The following is a 16,999-nucleotide window of genomic DNA, read 5'->3' on the forward strand; positions in this document are numbered from 1 at the left end:
CATGTGAGGGGACTCTGTCCCACAGCAGGTCAGCATGAGGACATTGTGCTGGCTGGCCAGAGCTATGAGAATGCCACACACACCCTCCTCTCCAGAAGCTTCCAAGTGTCCAGCTTCCTTGTGGATGTTGGTCTCAGCTGGCTGAGGGACCATCTGGGGCTTCTAGACAGTTTACAGGGTAGGCTGCTGCCCTGGCTCCTTCCAGATCATGCAGGTCAGTGAACCTGACAGGTATAGGACATGGCCCACCATGAACGGGAGATGACGGGCTCTGCCTGTGGGTCTTCAGAGGGCTGGGCAGGGGTCGATGATGGGCCCCAGTGAGGTTGCAGGGCCTGTTCTGTCCATGGTCCTGGGGGTAGCCAGGGTGGATGTTGAAGGGATGGGGGCCCAGCATTCCTGCCTGAAGCAGTACTGTGGGAACCATGGGCCCTGAGATCAGGGTCCAAGGGAAGGTTTGGGAGTGAATAACCACCAAATTGGTGGTCTGTCTTGGACTGGGGACAGGCTGGCCAGACCCTGAGCTCCTGGAACCCCCAGAGAAAGGCCTGTGGCCCTAGGCTCTTTGGAGACCCTCATGCCACTGGAGATCTCAGCCTTGGGAAGAACCTGGCCAGGCACGGGTCAGGGAGGACCAAACTCCTGTTTTAGGGGGACTATCCTTATGGGGAGGCATGGTCTCACTCTGTTATCCAGGCTGAGTGCAGTGGCGTGATCATGGGTCACTGTTGCCTTGGCTTCCTAGCCTTGAGCAATTCTCCCACCTCAGCCTCCCATGTAGCTGACACTAAGGCACATGCCACCACACCTGGCTAATTTTTAATTTTTTGTAGAGATGGGGTCTTGCCATATTGCCCAAGCTGGTCTCAAACTCCTGGACTAAAGTAGTCCTCCCACCTCAGCCTCCCAAACTGTTGAGATTACAGGTGTGAGCCATCACATCTAGCTGAGTTTTCCTTTATTTTTGAAAGATAATACAAGAATAATCATGTAATTTTCATTTTTTTTTTTTTTTTGAGATGGAGTTTCACTCTTGTTACCCAGACTGGAGTGCAATGGCACAATCTCGGCTCACTGCAACCTCCGCCTTCTGGGTTCAAGCAATTCTCCTGCCTCAGCCTCCCGAGTAGCTGGGACTATTAGGCATGCACCACCATGCCCAGCTAATTTTTATATTTTTAGTAGAGACGGGGTTTCAACTTGTTGACCAGGATGGTCTCAATCTCTTGACCTCGTGATCCACCTGCCTCGGCCTCCCAAAGTGCTGGGATTATAGGCATTAGCCTGGCAATTTTCATTTTTCTAATGTCCTTGTTAAATTTTAATATCAAAACTACTGCTGGTGTCTGAGTAGGCTTTCTCTTATATTCTCTGAAATCTTGACGCTTTCTCTTTATTAAAGTGATTGGCAGAATTTAGCAGTGAAGTTATCTGGGCCTGGAGATGACATAATGAAAATATTTTAATTTGGAGGTTCAATTTCTTTAGTAGTTTAAGACACTTCAGGGGTTTTTGATTATTGCAAGTTGAATTTTTCTATGAATTTGCCAATTTTACCAGAATTCACATTTATAAAGTTACTTGTGGCCATATACATATATATGTAAATACATATACACACATATGTAAATACATATACATACACACATATACATACACACATATATGTAAATATATACACACATATATGTAAATATATACATACACATATAAATATATATACACACACATATATATGTAAATACATATATATACACACACGTTTTTTTTTTTTGAGACGGAGTCTCGCTCTTGTTGCCCAGGCTGGAGTGCAATGGCACGATCTTGGCTCACAGCAACCTCCGCCTCCCGGGTTCAAGTGATTCTCCTGCCTCAGCCTCCCGAGTAGCTGGGATTATAGGCGCCTGCCACCACGCCGGGCTAATTTTTTGTATTTTTTGTAGAGACGGGGTCTCACTATGTTGGTCAGGCTAATCTTGAACTCCTGACCTCAGGTGATCCACCCACCTCGGCCTCCCAAAGTGCTAGGATTATAGGCATAAGCCACTGCACCCAGCCAAGACTATATTATTAGGTACACACAAATTTGGAAAATTTTGCCAATGAACTGAATATAATTAGAACTAAATGTGTTTACCCCTAGTAATTATTTTTGCCCTGAAATTGTATCTTATATAAGGCTCTTTGCCTTAAAATCTGTTTTTTGTTGTTGTTGTTGAGACAGACTCTCACTCTGTTGCTCAGGCCGGAGTGCAGTGGCACGATCTCTACTCATCACAACCTCTGTCTATGAGGTTCAAGCGATTTTCCTGCCTCAGACTCAGATTACAGGCATGCACCACTACAGCTGGCTAATTTTTGTATTTTTAGTAGAGATGGGATTTCACCATGTTGGCCAGGCTGGTCTTGAACTCCCGACCTCAGGTGATCTGCCCAGCTTAGCCTCCCAAAGTGTTGGGACTACAGGCATGAGCCACCACATCCGGGCTCTATTGTTTGATATCAAATAACTACACCAGATTTTTGGTGTGTGTATGCATGGTAATCATTTTTTATCCTTTTACTTGCAAATGTTATATACATTTTAGAGTTCTCTTTGAAGGTCTCTTAGAAGCTTAGTCTGTAGATGTGGCTGGAGAAATAAACAGAGGCCAGATCATAAGAACATCAGACTTTCCTAAAAGCAAGAATGGGGGTTTAATAGGTTTTATCTTTCCACTAAGTGTTTGGAGGCCAGCGTCTGTAACAGTGTTAGTCACCCTCAGCGCTCATAGAAGAGTTTATCCACATGAAGCATAAAATAAACATTTTAAAAATAAAGGATTGCTAAGAATAAGTTTCTCTAGTGTATCTGTTTTTATCCTTGAACCACAATCATGCTGTCTTACTTCTTACATAAACTTTAAAATATTGGTATCTGATACCGCAAGTCCTTCCATCATTTCCTCTTCTGCAAGTTCCACTTCCTTCTCTTGGCCCTTTGCACTTTAATGGCTCTTTTAAAATCACCTCATCAGTCAAATTATTATAAGGAAAAAGAGCTGGCTGGGATTATATTGAGATTTATTAAATTAAAAAATTAATTTCAGGAATGCTTGTTTCCTTATATACACAGCTGCTTCTGGCTCACACTCATCCTGAGGGAGTAGATATGTTGGTAAACCAGCCTCAGTGCGGAGGGTCTCCTGCTGGATCCCCAACTGGAGCCATCCCTGGGCCTAGACTTCCGTCTCCCTCACTTCCAAGTTAGTGCTCAGTCATATGAAGCACACGAGAGGCCCTCAGGGCAAAAGTGCTGTGCCTGGTGCCACCTTCCCCAGGACCCACCCAAAAATGAGGGCCATGAGACAATGCCACTTTATTTCCCTTGAGAGAAATGGAGGAGGAACAGACATAACACAGAGACACCTGAGGTTTTTAGAATCTATAATCTCACATACTGAACTAGTTAGTGTTTAATGTCTCTGAGAATAAAAGCAAATCTTCCTTCCACTTGAGTTTCCAACATGAGGACGCCTTACTCTCTGCACTTCTCCTTGACCAGGAGGCAACACCTGGGGAAGCAGCACGAAGGCAGGCATTGCCATTCTGCACAGGCAGGCCTTGACTGGCAGCAGAGCTCACTGTTCTGATGGGTAATCACCAAGGCAGGCATCGCCATTCTGCATAGGCAGGCCCTGAATGGCAGCAGAGCTCACTGTTCTGATGGGTAATTGCCAAGGCAGGCATCACCATTCTGCACAGGCAGGCCCTGAATGGCAGTGGAGCTCACTGTTCTGATGGGTAATCACCAAGGCAGGCATCGCCATTCTGCATAGGCAGGCCTTGACTGGCAGCAGAGCTCACTGTTCTGATGGGTAATCACCAAGGCAGGCATCGCCATTCTGCATAGGCAGGCCCTGAATGGCAGCAGAGCTCACTGTTCTGATGGGTAATCACCAAGGCAGGCATCGCCATTCTGCATAGGCAGGCCTTGACTGGCAGCAGAGCTCACTGTTCTGATGGGTAATCACCAAGGCAGGCATCGCCATTCTGCACAGGCAGGCCCTGAATGGCAGTGGAGCTCACTGTTCTGATGGGTAATCACCAAGGCAGGCATCACCATTCTGCATAGGCAGGCCTTGACTGGCAGCAGAGCTCACTGTTCTGATGGGTAATCACCAAGGCAGGCATCGCCATTCTGCATAGGCAGGCCCTGAATGGCAGCAGAGCTCACTGTTCTGATGGGTAATCACCAAGGCAGGCATCGCCATTCTGCATAGGCAGGCCTTGACTGGCAGCAGAGCTCACTGTTCTGATGGGTAATCACCAAGGCAGGCATCGCCATTCTGCACAGGCAGGCCCTGAATGGCAGTGGAGCTCACTGTTCTGATGGGTAATCACCAAGGCAGGCATCACCATTCTGCATAGGCAGGCCTTGACTGGCAGCAGAGCTCACTGTTCTGATGGGTAATCACCAAGGCAGGCATCGCCATTCTGCATAGGCAGGCCCTGAATGGCAGCAGAGCTCACTGTTCTGATGGGTAATCACCAAGGCAGGCATCGCCATTCTGCATAGGCAGGCCCTGAATGGCAGCAGAGCTCACTGTTCTGATGGGTAATCACCAAGGCAGGCATCACCATTCTGCATAGGCAGGCCTTGACTGGCAGCAGAGCTCACTGTTCTGATGGGTAATCACCAAGGCAGGCATCGCCATTCTGCATAGGCAGGCCCTGAATGGCAGCAGAGCTCACTGTTCTGATGGGTAATCACCAAGGCAGGCATCGCCAATCTGCACAGGCAGGCCCTGAATGGCAGCAGAGCTCACTGTTCTGATGGGTAAGTCAGCAGCACACAGACTCACCAAGCACAGGACGTGAATCTCCTCTGCTGGACTGGATGCTGTCATGCTCTTGGCTAGGAGCATAACCTCTGCCTCAAGACCAACCCTCACAAGGGTTAAGGGGCAGGGTGTGGTGTGGAGTGGGCCCAGTGTGGCCATGGGGAGGCCTTGGAGAGTGGAGCCAGGCAGGTGGCAGAGGAACAAGTGGACTGGGTGGTCCTTAGGCACAGGCAGACAGGACCAGGGCCAGCTTCTCACCCCTCCAGGATGAAGGGCCAAATCAGCTGTGGGTTCAACAGCGACTCCTCAAGAGGCCGGTCCACGTGGAAGTCATGAACGTGGTGGGGGCCTGGATGGGCCTTGGGGGCAGGTCCCCCTGGACGCTGAGGAATCGGTAGCTCAGATGGATGGGCAGGCAGAGGAGCTGTGAAGAAGTACTGATGGAGGAGAGCCTGGGGGTGGCAAGTAAGGAACAGCAGAAGGAAACCAGTCACCTCCCTGTCTTCAGCCTCAGGCAGCTGTTCCTTCATCTCTGCATTCAGTGGACTCAGTGCCTGGGTATTTTCTGAGTGTCTACTATGTCTGAAGCACTATTCCAGAAGCTGGAGACATAGCTGTTAATAAAACAGACAAAAGCTCTGTCTTTCTGACGTAGGTGGGGGCGGGGAGTAATAAACAAGATGAAGTAAAATACACCGTATGTCAGATAATGATTAGTGCAGTGGGAAAGACACAGCAAGAGAGAGGAATGAGGAATCCTGGAGAGAGGTTACAGATGTGAAGCGTCACGAGGGAAGGCCATCTGAGAAGTGACATTTTAGCCAAGACTTGAGACATGAGCAAGTGGGACATGAGGTTCCAGGGCAGAGACAAAAGTGTACAGACCCCAGGGGATGCCCTGGTGTGTGAAGAAGGCCCTGGGGCTGGAAAGCAGTGAGCACAGGGCACAACAGCTGGCAGCGTCATGAGGTGATGGCACCCAAACATGTGACACCTGTGGGCCACAGAGAGGACCCTGGCTTTTCCTCTGAGATGGAGCCACAGGAGGGCCTGGCAGAGCAGGAATGTGTCCTGCTCTATTTGGATAAAGTTACTCTCTCTGCCAGGTGGAAAAGAGATTACATGGGATGAGGGGAGACCCAGATTCTGGGAGGCAATCAGGAGGTAAGGGTCAGATGGCTGGGGTGCACTGTGGATGCAGAGCCCACAGGAGCTGCTGACACTGGAGACGAAGAGAGCGTATATAAACACCTGCTGCTGGTGCTGCGTGCAGAGAGGGGACAGGGACCCCTGAGAGACACACCCTGACACCTGTCAGCCCATGATCCTGTGGTCCTCATCATCCTCCCAGGCCTTCCAAGCCTTCCTTGGTCCTCGCCTCCAGGCCACTGCCCACCATTTCTCTCTTCAGCAAACACCTCCTCAAACATCTCCTGCTTAAACCTGCCCTCCACCAGAAAGCTTTGCTTGACCCCAAAGTCGGCCTCACCTCTCTCTGGGTCTCCCACACTGGGACAGCACAATCTCTTGTGACCTTTCGGGCCTGGAGCTACCTTACCACTAGGAGTGCCCCATGGAGGCAGGTCTGATTGTTCACCATCCGTGTGGGGCCCAGAACAACCCCTGCCACGTGAGGGTGTGCAGAAAATACTTGCCCAAGGAATGAAGGAACGAGTCCCCAGTGCTCCCCCTACAGGATTAGAGGCAGCCCAGAAGTCAGCACCCTCGGACATGTGCTCTCCTGTGAGGTGGGCACGCCCCTCTTGGAGGCCACCCTCAGGAGAACTCTAGGGATGTCCCGTGCCTCAGAAGAGGCACACCTGCTCCAAGGTCCCTGTCCCCTGGGTTCCAAATGTCTGGTGCTGGTCCCTGCCCATCACACGTTCTGAGAGCCGCTGACTTGATGGGGTCACATGGCTACCAAGTACAGAGTACCAGGGTGATGGGGAGGGGAGCTGAAGGAGCAAAGACCCCAGCCTCTCACCTTACCCTGGAGGCTGTGATGCGCCGGAGAGGAGGGTAGAGAAGAAACTGACTCAGCAAGTCCAATGCCTGGGGAGAGGCATCCGGCAGCACTTCCTCCAGGGGCACGGGTGCCTGTTCCTTAAAGGAGATCTTGTTGTAGTCTGGCAGCTTGGCAAGCTCCTGGGCCAGGGAGAAGGAACAGGGTCCATAAGAGTAGTCCCCAACCCTCACCACACCCTCTGCTGTCAGCTCTCAGCCCCTAACACACCCTCATGTGGGGGGTGCTCTCCCACCATGTGTCTCCTCGACCCATTCAGCCACCCCTACATTCCTTCATCCATCCCCTTGCCCTCTCAGATGGCAGATCTGTGCCCAGTTTGCGGAGACACTGCACATGTGTACACTGGGGTGAAAGGGGACAAAGGACAAGACCTATACCCAAACCTGCATGACAGCAGGAAGGAGGAACCCGAGTTGGGGCAGGACAGTGGTTCCTGTCCATCAAGGGGGGGGTTGAGGCCAGGAGAGAGAAGGTTCAGGGGAGGGAGTGGTCACTTGCTGTCGGGGAGTGGAGTAAACCTGCCCCACACCCATCGCACCAAGGGGCCCTACAAACCGGCCAGACTTGAGGGCTAGGGGTGCCCAAGATGTGAAGCACACAGCAAAGCTGTTCAATGTTGTTCTCACCCGGGAAAAGGGGGGACCCATTCAACAGCTCCCCCATGATGCATCCCACGGTCCTGTGGAAAGAGTCCCAAGCAGCTCAGAGATCTCCCACCATGGACCACAGACCCACCAAAGAGCAGCTCTAACACCGCACTCCAGGGCAAGGCCCCCACAAGCCAGCACTGGAGCCTCATGTCTAGGGGCCCAGTCCCTGAACCCTCAAAGCCCTCAACCCTAGAACCCAGAGCAAAGCCCCAGCGGTTCCAAGACTTCTCAGAGACTCCTAACTCTAGGACACACAGCTCCCTTGCACTTTCGGGGGCAGACCTGCCCCAAATCTCAGACCCATGGGCACTGCCAACTATCTTCTTGCAAAACAAGCTCAGAGCTTTCATATCCAAGGATACGGGCCACTGACCAGCTCAGACCACCTCCCCACTTAGCCCAGAAAGCTTCCTACCTGGGACCACCATTCTCATCCCACCTTACCCACACCTAGCTCAAAAACATCATAGTGAGGACCCCAACCCCAAAGTGTTCAGAATACCCCAACCAGGGAAGACACCCTTAAGGGAGCCTAAACTCCCACCACGGAAAAGACCACCAAACAGCTCAGAGACCTCAGAGCCTAGCAGAAATCCATGAGCCATGTTACCCTTTGACCACCCATGGGGGTCTGACCACAGATCGATGCCCTGGTCATTACTGGCGGGCACCATACAGGAGCTCGGGGGCCTGGTACCACTGCGAGGAAAAGAGCTGGTGGGCATTGGGCTGAGAAAAGGATACCTGGGGAGGTGACCCTAGCCCCACAACCAATGTCTGGAGAAAAGGCCCAGAAGCATCTCTTCCCCATGGCGAGGGCTAGAAGCATCTCTTCCCCATGGTGAGGGCTGGAAGGGATCTGGCCCTCCCTACCTGGTGGCCACCTGGTGTGTGTAGAGGCGGCTGCCATCTGGGGAAAAGACTCGGGCCAGGCCAAAGTCTGCTATCTTGAGCTGGCCTGAGGCACTGATGAGCAGATTGGCAGGTTTCAGGTCCTGGGAATGCCAAAGGAAGGATGAGTCCCTCCAAATCCCCCACAGGACCTAGGGACAAGAGGACTTGGCAGTCTAACCACACAGGTCAACCATGGTCCCTGTCTCCTCCAGGGCTATGCTCTGGCTGCTTACCTGGAGGCCTTGACCAGCTCTGTCCCCACTTCTGGTCATGCTTTTTACAAGGGCTAGCCCCATCCCCAAGCCGAGTCAGCTCCCCAGACCCCACCCTCGGCCTATGCTGAGACTGACCTGATGCACAATGTTGTTGGCATGGCAGAAGGCGACACCCTTGAGCAGCATCTGCAGGTAGCTCTTGACCTGTGCCTGGGCTAGCGGCCTCTGGGCATGGCGCACCACCTCAGCCAGATCCGACAGCATGAACTCAAAGGCCAGCACAAAGCCTGCACCATGTGGGAACACAGCCTTCAGCTGCACCACCTGTGGGCAGGACATCCTGTTAGCCCCTAGATTTCAATCACCAGACCCTCTCTGTGACCGAGACCCCAGCCTAGGCCCTGACAGAGAACCAAGTAGACAGAGAAGGTGACATGGGACCTGAGCTAAGAATCAGAAAGCTCTGTGCTCATGACTTGCTCTGCTCTCCTGAGATAAGGTTGGCCCCCATTCTAATTCTCCCTGAACACTCAGGAAGAAGGTCTAAAGAAGGTCATTTAGTGGCAGCATCTGTTCCACCCACCCAGCACACTTGCCTGAAAATCATCTGGATGGTCACACATGAGATGGACACACAGGTCTCCTCCTTTTTCCTCTAGAGCCATTGAATCCCAGCACCAAGAAAAGGACACCAGAAATCCCACCCTTCCCAGTGCTGGGACAGCTACAGACACATCACAAACACTGAGGCCACCACCGTCAGAGGGGTCAGGCTACACAGAGCTGAGAGACAGGACTCTTAAGGAACTCACAGCACAGAGGACTAACAAATAAATGAACAAATGGGATATATTCAAATTCTGTAAGCACAGGAGCAGAAATAGAAGAAGGCCAGGCATGGCATCTCATGCCTGTAATCCCCACACTTCGGGAGGCCAAGGTGGGTGGATGGCTTGAATCCAGGAGTTTGAGACTAGCCTGGGCAACATGGTGAAAGCTTGTCTCTACAAAAAAATTAGCCAGGCATGGTGGCACATGCCTGTAGTCCTAGCTACTTGAGAGGCTGAGGTGGGAGGATCACCTGAGCCCAGGAGGTTGAGACTACACAGAGCCAAGATCACACTACTACACTCCAGCTGGGTGAGAGTGAGACCCTGTATTAAAAAACAAAACAAAACAAAACAAAACAAAAAAACAGAAATAGAAGAGAGGATACTGTGAGTCTGTGTGAGTGGAGAAAAGGATACTTCTTTATTTAGATGGGGTGGGGCTAGATGAGGACCCAGTTTGTGGGGATCTGGGATGAAGCTCTGGGCAGGGGGAGAAGCAAGTACAGGGAGACTAGAGGGATGTGAGAACATGAGGTTGTTTAAGGAAAGGATATGTCTGTCCTGTTCTGTGCTCCTGGATCCTAGATAGGTGCTGGTCCCTGAGAGATGCCTAAGAAGCTGTATTGAATGAGAGAAAAGGGAGAGGCCAGCTGGAGGTGGGCACATGGTGATCATGCTTTAAGTGTAAAGAGAAGCCACCAGGGCTCTTTAAGCAGGGGAGCAGATGACTTGACTTACACTTTTGACAAAGCTCTCTAGACTGTGGCTATGGAGAGCAGCGGGGAGGCTGCCGCTGTTGTTCTGATGAGTGGTGGTGATGACTTGGGCAGGAAGCAAATCTGGAGTACGTTTTAAAGTTAGAACCTTCAGAATTGCTGACTAACTGGATGCAGGGACCATATCACCATATCACCAGCTTCCTTATGGATCTCTTTCCACCTATCCCACACATGGCTGTCTGGAAGTCCTTTTATCTTCCTCAAAAAATCAAAATAGGGCCTGGCACAGTGGCTCATGCCTGTAATCCCAGCACTCTGGGAGGCCGAGGAGGGCGGATCACAAGGTCAGGAGTTCAAGACCAGCCTGGCCAAATGGTGAACTCCCATCTCTACTAAAAATACAAAAATTAGCCGGGTTTGGTGGCAGGTGCCTATAATCCCAGCTACTCTGGAGGCTGAGGCAGGAGAATTGCTTGAACCAAGAAGGCGGAGTTTGTGGTGAGCAGAGATCATGCCATAGCACTCCAGCCTGGACAACACAGCAAGATTCTATCTCAAAAAAAAAAAAAAAAAAAAAAAAAGAATAAAAAAGAAAAAAAAAATCAAAATGGCCTGATTACTGTTCTCTGATTTTTCAGGTAGTACACAATCATTTAACAGATCAAAACACATCCACACATTCAGGTAAGACACAAAATTAGAAAGAAAAAAAGAACAAAAGAAAAATCCTACAGTCAATCTTACAGTGCACTCTACCAGACTTTACAACAGATACGGCACACACAAATACACATTCACATATATAATATTTCCAAACAAAACCCAGATGACACAAAGTGTTATAACATGCTTTTTTGTCATCCAATATATCATGAATATCTCCAGGGAACAGCAAAGATAAGTCAGATGATTACAGAGACCCAACTCCGTTACTCTCCGGGGAGTCAAATACATTCCCTGTTTCTACAGGGATGAGAGAGAGCACCAAAAGAGTAATGACGCTGGAGATGAAAGATGCCCCTGCGTGTGTTCCAGCAGCCCCTCCTCATACCCTATCACAGCACGACCCACACTAGGTGAGCCCTGCTGCCTCTGCCTATCTCTTGCTAGCGCACTTATATCCTCAGGAGCTGGGTTGGAGCTAATTTCTCTGTGTCACCAGTGCCCAACACAGGGTAGGGCCTACAGGAGGCCCCAAGGAAAGAATGTCTAGACTCTCAATCAAACCTGGGCCAAACTCTCTACTGACCAACTGAGGGCCCACGAGCTGGTGACTTAACCTCCTCTCCTCACCTAAGAAACAGAGAACCTGAAACCTGCCTTGTAGAGTAGTAAAGAGGTATCAAAACGACAATGTCTACAATGCCCACAGAACACACAGGAGCTCAACAGGTGCCAGTTATATTATAAATCACTAAATGTATTGAGGAAAAAAAGTTGGTGAATGAATGAATACATCAAGAAGTGGATAAATGAGGGTTGCGAGAGAGACACGCGACCCTGGGTAGGCCAGAGGCCCTTCTCAGGGGTCTAGGAATAGCCTGGCACCCAGCCGCTGGGGTAGGGAACCAAGACAGCTGTCGGGAGGGAAGCGCAACGGCCCAAAGGAGGTTTAGAATACGAGTAGGTTTTAAAAACTGTACTGGATGTAAAAAGGGAACCGAAGCGGCTTAGAGCCTTAGCCGGAGGGAGGCGGGAGTACTACCCCGCCAGGCTGCCAGCCGCGGTCCGGCCTCACCTCCACGTGCTTGGCCTTGAAGACGATGCCGTGGGCACCCTCCCCGATGCGGCCCAGGATACAGTACTGGTCCATCCCGGTGCAGTCACTGGGCTTGTGCCCCTAAGCTTCCAAATCCCACTTCGCCCCGGCGCGCACGCCGTTGCCTAGCAATAAGGCTGCAGCCGACCACTAGGGCGGGTCCTGTGGGCCACGTCACCAGAAGAACAGAAGCTGCGTCCAGTCGGGGATGACCGCTCCAGGCTCCACTGCGCCTTTTCCTAGCCCTCTGCTGTCACCCAGCAGCAAGCTTAATCCGGTATAAAAGCAAAACAAAACAAAAACACACACGCTGAGAGCATGCCGACGACAGGGTACGCGGAGCAATGGCGGCCGGCACCGCCCATCTGCCCCACCCCGGCTTCACGTGACTAACTGGGCTTGTGCGCGCAATCGGGAGGGGCGGACTCCTTTCCCCGCAGGCCGGAAACCCCGCACCTGTAAGTAGAGGTTCGGTCTTCACGCGCGTGTACTGTCCTCTAGCTCTGAGACGCAGACACAATGATGATGAAGACAGACAGGCCCAGGGCTGCGTTGTGGAGAAAGGGTCTGTTAGGTGTCCTGTCTTAAAATGTCAGTTGGCGGCCGGGCGCGGTGGCTCACGCCAGTAATCGCAGCACTTTGGGAGGCCGAGGCGGGTGGATCACGAGGTCAGGAGACCGAGACCATCCTGGTCAACATGGTGAAACCCCGCCTCTACTAAAAATACAAAAAATTAGCTGGGCATGGTGGTGCGCGCCTGTAGTCCCAGCTACTCAGGAGGCTGAGGCAGGAGAATTGCCTGAACCCAGGAGGCGGAGGTTGTGGTGAGCCGAGATCGTGCCATTGCACTCCAGCCTGGGTAACAAGAGCGAAACTCCATCTCAGAAAAAAAAAAAAAAGAATTGTGACATGCAGTGGATTTTTAATATTCTATCCAGTACATTTGTGTGGTACTACCTTTTTTTTTTTTTTTTCCGAGATGGAGTTTCACTCTTGTCCAGACTGGAATGCAATAGCATGATCTTGGCTCACCACAACCTCTCCTTCCTGGGTTCAAGTGATTCTCCTGCCTCAGCCTCCTGAGTAGCTGGGATTACAGGCATGTACCACCGTGCCCGGCTAATTTTGTGTTTTTTTAGTAGAGACGGGTTTCTCCATGTTGGTCAGGCTGGTCTCAAACTCCCAACCTCAGGTGATCCACCTGCCTAGGCCTCCCAAAGTGTTGGGATTACAGGCGTGAGCCACCGGCGCCCGGCAGTAATACCTTATAAATAAAGGAACCTAAGTGTGTAATTGAGCTAGCATTTAAAATACAATACCTGGGAACAGAAGTGACTAAGTCCTGAGTCCACACTGCCCCAGCTGTCTAGGGGAATGTTTCTGTATCTCATCACCACACAAGACAGAAAGGCCGAGCTGGGCACAGTGGCTCACGCCTGTAATCCCAGCACTTTGTGAGGCTGAGGTGGGTGGATCACCTGCGGTCAGGAGTTCAAGACCAGCTTGGCCAACATAGTGAGATTCTGTCTCTACTAAAAATACAAAAATACTGGGGTGGGGTGGCAGGTGCCTGCAATCCCAACTACCAAGGAGGCAAGGCTGGAGAATCACTTGAACCCAGGAGGCAGAGGTTGCAGTGAGCTGAGATCGTGCCACTGCACTCCAGCCTGGGCAACAAGAGAGAAACTCCATCTAAAAAAAAAAAAAGAAAAAAAGACTGGTAATTCACAAATAAGGTCAGAGTGGACTTTGTGACCCCAGGTTGGGGTTTATTGTGCCAGGTCTTCTGTCAGAGTGATATCTGTGTGTCTCCATCCTCCATGTGTTCCTCTCAGTCCAGAGGGGAACAGAATGGGTTGCAGAATAACTAAAGGAAGCCTTTAGTTTGATTTTGGCCATTACAGAGCTGAATTCTGTCAGCTGGCCAAGTGAGTCCAGAAGTTTGGTCTATCCGTATGTAATCTCGGTGTCTGCTAGGCTAACGAGGGCAGGCAAGTGAGCTCCTCCAAGTTACACAGGGCTGACTTGGGAGCCCTTTGTAACATCTGGGGGTTTGGCACGTTTGCACCATGACGGTCAGTGTCAGGACTGCACACAAACTTCACAAGAGGTTCAAGGACGGTGTCGGTGGAGTCAAACCACAGGCTTTGATTGCAGTGCCTCACTGTTATGTGACCTAAGAAAGGTGCAGCATCCCTGCTTTCAAAGTGGAGGGAAAACTCCTCTTTAGTGACCTTAGCAGAGCAAAGGACAGTCCTTGAGGGTTGTGTTTGTTTGTTTGTTTGTTTGTTTTTGAGACGGAGTCTCGCTCTGTCGCCCAAGCTGAAGTGCCTTGCCGGTTCAAGCTATTCTTCTGCCTCCACCTCCCAAGTAGCTGGGACTATAGGCACCATCACTATGCCCGGCTAATTTTTATATTTTACGAAATACTACTCAGGAGGCTGAGGTGGGACAATTGCTTGAATCTGGGGGTGGAGCTTACAGTGAGTTGAGATTGTGCCACTGCACTCCAGCCTGGGCGACAGAGTGAGACTCCATCTTGTAATGGTTACTGCCGAGTTTAAAATGAGGAAACTGAGGCCAGTATAAGAACAATCAGATGCCAATTTATTTATCTCCCGGGCGAGGTTCTGTGGTCCTAAGGAAAGGGGGCCAGAGAAGTCGTACTTGACTTCTCAGGGCAGGGGATTTTATGGGGGTTAGAGGTGGGCTGGCCTAGGATGCATGGGGTGGGCTGCCATTGGGTAAGGCTTGGCAAGATTTCTTCAATTTTCATGGGTTCAGATGTATAGTTTAGTGCTAAGGGTGCACAGTTTAGTGCTGAGGTTCAAATGCATAGCTTGGTGCTGAGAGTGCATAGTCTAGTGCTGAATATAGACCTGGGGGCAGAATGCAGAAGTGGGTGAGGGGAGCCCGCATGGGGGAGCCCTCATGGGGGAGCCAGATGCTGAGTAATGTGTTCTGCCTGATAAACTGTTATCAGGCATAGAGAGGGGTGGGTGTTGTTCATCCAGCTCTTAGCAAGGCTATCAGCCTTACACATCTCAAGACAGAAAAAAAAAAGACAAAGTGAGGACAAAAAGTATTTCTAAAATAAAAGATCTGCTGCTGTCCAGGGGTAAGAATTATTTGAAGAGGGGTCCAGAATATTGAATAGGGAGGTCTGGAGCAGACAAGGTCTGATTACAAAGCCCTGGTACTCAGGAGAGAGTGTGAGGCCTAATAGTGAGCCTGTGGAACGTCCAGGAAAGCTGTGCCAGATCAACTTCCTGGCTGTCATTTTTTGTTTGTTTGTTGTTTGTTTGTTTTGAGATGGAGTCTTGCTCTGTTGTCCAGGCCAGAGTGCAGTGGCATGATCTCAGCTCACTGCAACCTCTGCCTCCAAGGTTCAAGTGATCCTCTTGCCTCAGCCTCTCGAGTAGCTGGGATTACAGGCGCCTGTCACTGAGCCTGGCTAATTTTTGTATTTTTAGTAGAGACAGGGTTTCACCATATTGGCCAGGCTGGTCTTGAACTCCTGACCTCAGGTAATCCGCCCACCTTGGCCTCCCAGATTGCTGGGATTACAGGCGTGAACCCCTGTGCCTGACCCTGGCTGTCAGTTTTAACACAAATGACCTGTGTATCTCAGGCTTTAAGATCAGGCTGGAGAGCTTTTCAAAAATCATCCAGGGAAAGGAGGGTTGAAGCAGGCAGATGTCTAAGGGGTTTTTTAGAGAGGTTGATGGAGTTGAAGGGTTCTACTGAGGAGGCAGAGGCTAAGGACATGAGGTGGAGAAAGAGGGTTCAAACCAGGGACCCAGAGATCTAATAGCTCCTCTGCGGGTCAGGAAAAAGAAGTTGGGGACAATGTGGAATGTAAGTGGTTGGAGAAGGAGGATTTATAGCTGCACCTTTTGCTCTAGGTCTGCTTTTTGTTTTTGCTTTTTCTTTTTGTTTGTTTTTGCTCTTGTTGCCCAGGCTGGAGTGTAATGGCATAATCTAGGCTCACTGCAAACTCCGCCTCCTGAGTTCAAGTGATTCTCCTGCCTCAGCCTCCCTAATAGCTGGGATTACAGGGGCCTGCCGCCACACCTGGCTAATTTTTACATTTTTAGTAGAGATGCGGTTTCACCATGTTGGCCAGGCCGGTCTCAAATTTCTAATCTCAAGTGATCCGCTCGCCTTGGCCTCCCAAAGTGCTGGGATTACTGGCGTGAGCCACCAAGCCTGGCTGATTTTTGTTTTTTAATCAAGTTAAATGATTTTTTTTTTTTAATTTTGTACTTTTTCAATAGAGACTCTATGTTGGACAGGCTGGTTTTGAACTCCTGACCTCAAGTGATCCATCTGCCTCAGCCTCCCAAAATGCTGGGATTACTGGCCAGCAGTAATCCGCAGTGAGCCACTGTGCCCAGCTTGTTTTTTTTTTTTTTTTTTTTGAAACAGTGTCTCGCTCTGTTGCCCAGGCTGGAGTACTGTGACGTGATCTCGGCTCACTGCATCCTCCGCCTCCCAGGTTCAAGTGATTCTTCTGCCTCAGCGTCCGGAGTAGCTGAGGCATGTGCCACCACACCCAGCTAATTTTTTTGTTTTGTTTTTAGTAAAGACTTTTGTTTTTAAAAGAGATAGAGTCTCCATATTTTGCCCAGACTGATCTTGAACTCCTGGTCTCAAGGAATCCTTGCACCTCGGCCTCCCAAAGTACTGGGATTTCAGGCATGAGCCTCTGTGCCCGACTAGTTAAGGAAATTTTTAAGGCTAGCCATAATACTTTTTTGAGGTTTTTTGCTATCTGATTTTTAAGTAAATACCAATGGGCCAATATTTTAGAATGAGAGCTCTCTAAAATTGTTTTAAAATGAAGTCTTTTAAATGTAAAGAGTTTATTTTTTGGCCATTCACAATTAGGATCTTAGTGTTTTTGTTTTGTTTTGTTTTTTAAGACAGAGATTTGCTCTGTCACCCAGGCTGGAATGCAGTGGCACAGTCTCAGTTCACTGCAACCTCTGCCTCCCAGGTTCAAGCAATTCTCATGCCTCAGCCTCCAGGTAGCTGGGATTACAGGCACGTGCCATCACGCCTGGCTAATTTTTGTATTTTC

At 50.2% G+C, this 16,999-nt stretch overlaps 2 protein-coding genes across 18 annotated transcripts in view; one reads left to right on the forward strand and one right to left on the reverse strand.

Moving 5' to 3' along the window:
- Nucleotides 1–3,046: 3,046 nt before the first annotated feature.
- LOC100404937 (cyclin-dependent kinase 20) lies at nucleotides 3,047–12,581 on the reverse strand. Of its 6 annotated transcripts, none has more exons than XM_078365178.1 (6): nucleotides 12,373–12,581; nucleotides 8,744–8,932; nucleotides 8,373–8,542; nucleotides 7,405–7,528; nucleotides 6,813–6,968; nucleotides 3,047–5,275 (listed from the first exon to the last, which is right to left on the reverse strand). In XM_078365178.1, the coding sequence occupies exons 2-6, from the start codon at nucleotides 8,870–8,872 to the stop codon at nucleotides 5,078–5,080; spliced, it is 777 nt and encodes a 258-aa protein (XP_078221304.1). In that variant the 5' UTR covers nucleotides 8,873–8,932; nucleotides 12,373–12,581; the 3' UTR covers nucleotides 3,047–5,077. The 6 variants fall into 6 exon arrangements, with proteins under 6 accessions (XP_078221304.1, XP_035155012.1, XP_035155000.1 ...); XM_035299121.3 differs by lacking the exon at nucleotides 12,373–12,581 and adding an exon at nucleotides 11,896–12,283 and having other exon boundaries at nucleotides 8,373–8,494; XM_035299109.3 differs by lacking the exon at nucleotides 12,373–12,581 and adding an exon at nucleotides 11,896–12,283.
- LOC108591695 (uncharacterized) overlaps nucleotides 12,324–16,999 on the forward strand; it is a 30,662-nt gene continuing 25,986 nt past the window's right edge. For all 12 annotated transcript variants that reach the window (XM_078365202.1, XM_078365227.1, XM_078365234.1 and 9 more), the window contains exon 1: nucleotides 12,324–12,374. The gene's annotated coding sequence lies outside the window, so the exon portion shown is untranslated. The remainder of the gene's footprint in view (nucleotides 12,375–16,999) is intronic.

Source organism: Callithrix jacchus, chromosome 1, assembly GCF_049354715.1.
Source record: "Callithrix jacchus isolate 240 chromosome 1, calJac240_pri, whole genome shotgun sequence".
In the NCBI taxonomy this organism is placed as follows: Eukaryota; Metazoa; Chordata; class Mammalia; order Primates; family Cebidae; genus Callithrix; species Callithrix jacchus.

Bases quoted from the DNA above. Each gene is read 5' to 3' on its own strand.
- LOC100404937 (XM_035299109.3), bottom strand. From the start codon at position 11,970: ATGGACCAGTACTGTATCCTGGGCCGCATCGGGGAGGGTGCCCACGGC. The intron at 7,529-8,372 runs GTAGGGAGGGCC...CTCTTTCCACAG, and splicing joins ACACACCAGGTGGCCACCAG to GACCGTGGGATGCATCATGG. The intron at 6,969-7,404 runs GTTTGTAGGGCC...TCCCTGGCCCAG, and splicing joins CTAGCCCTCAAGTCTGGCCG to GAGCTTGCCAAGCTGCCAGA.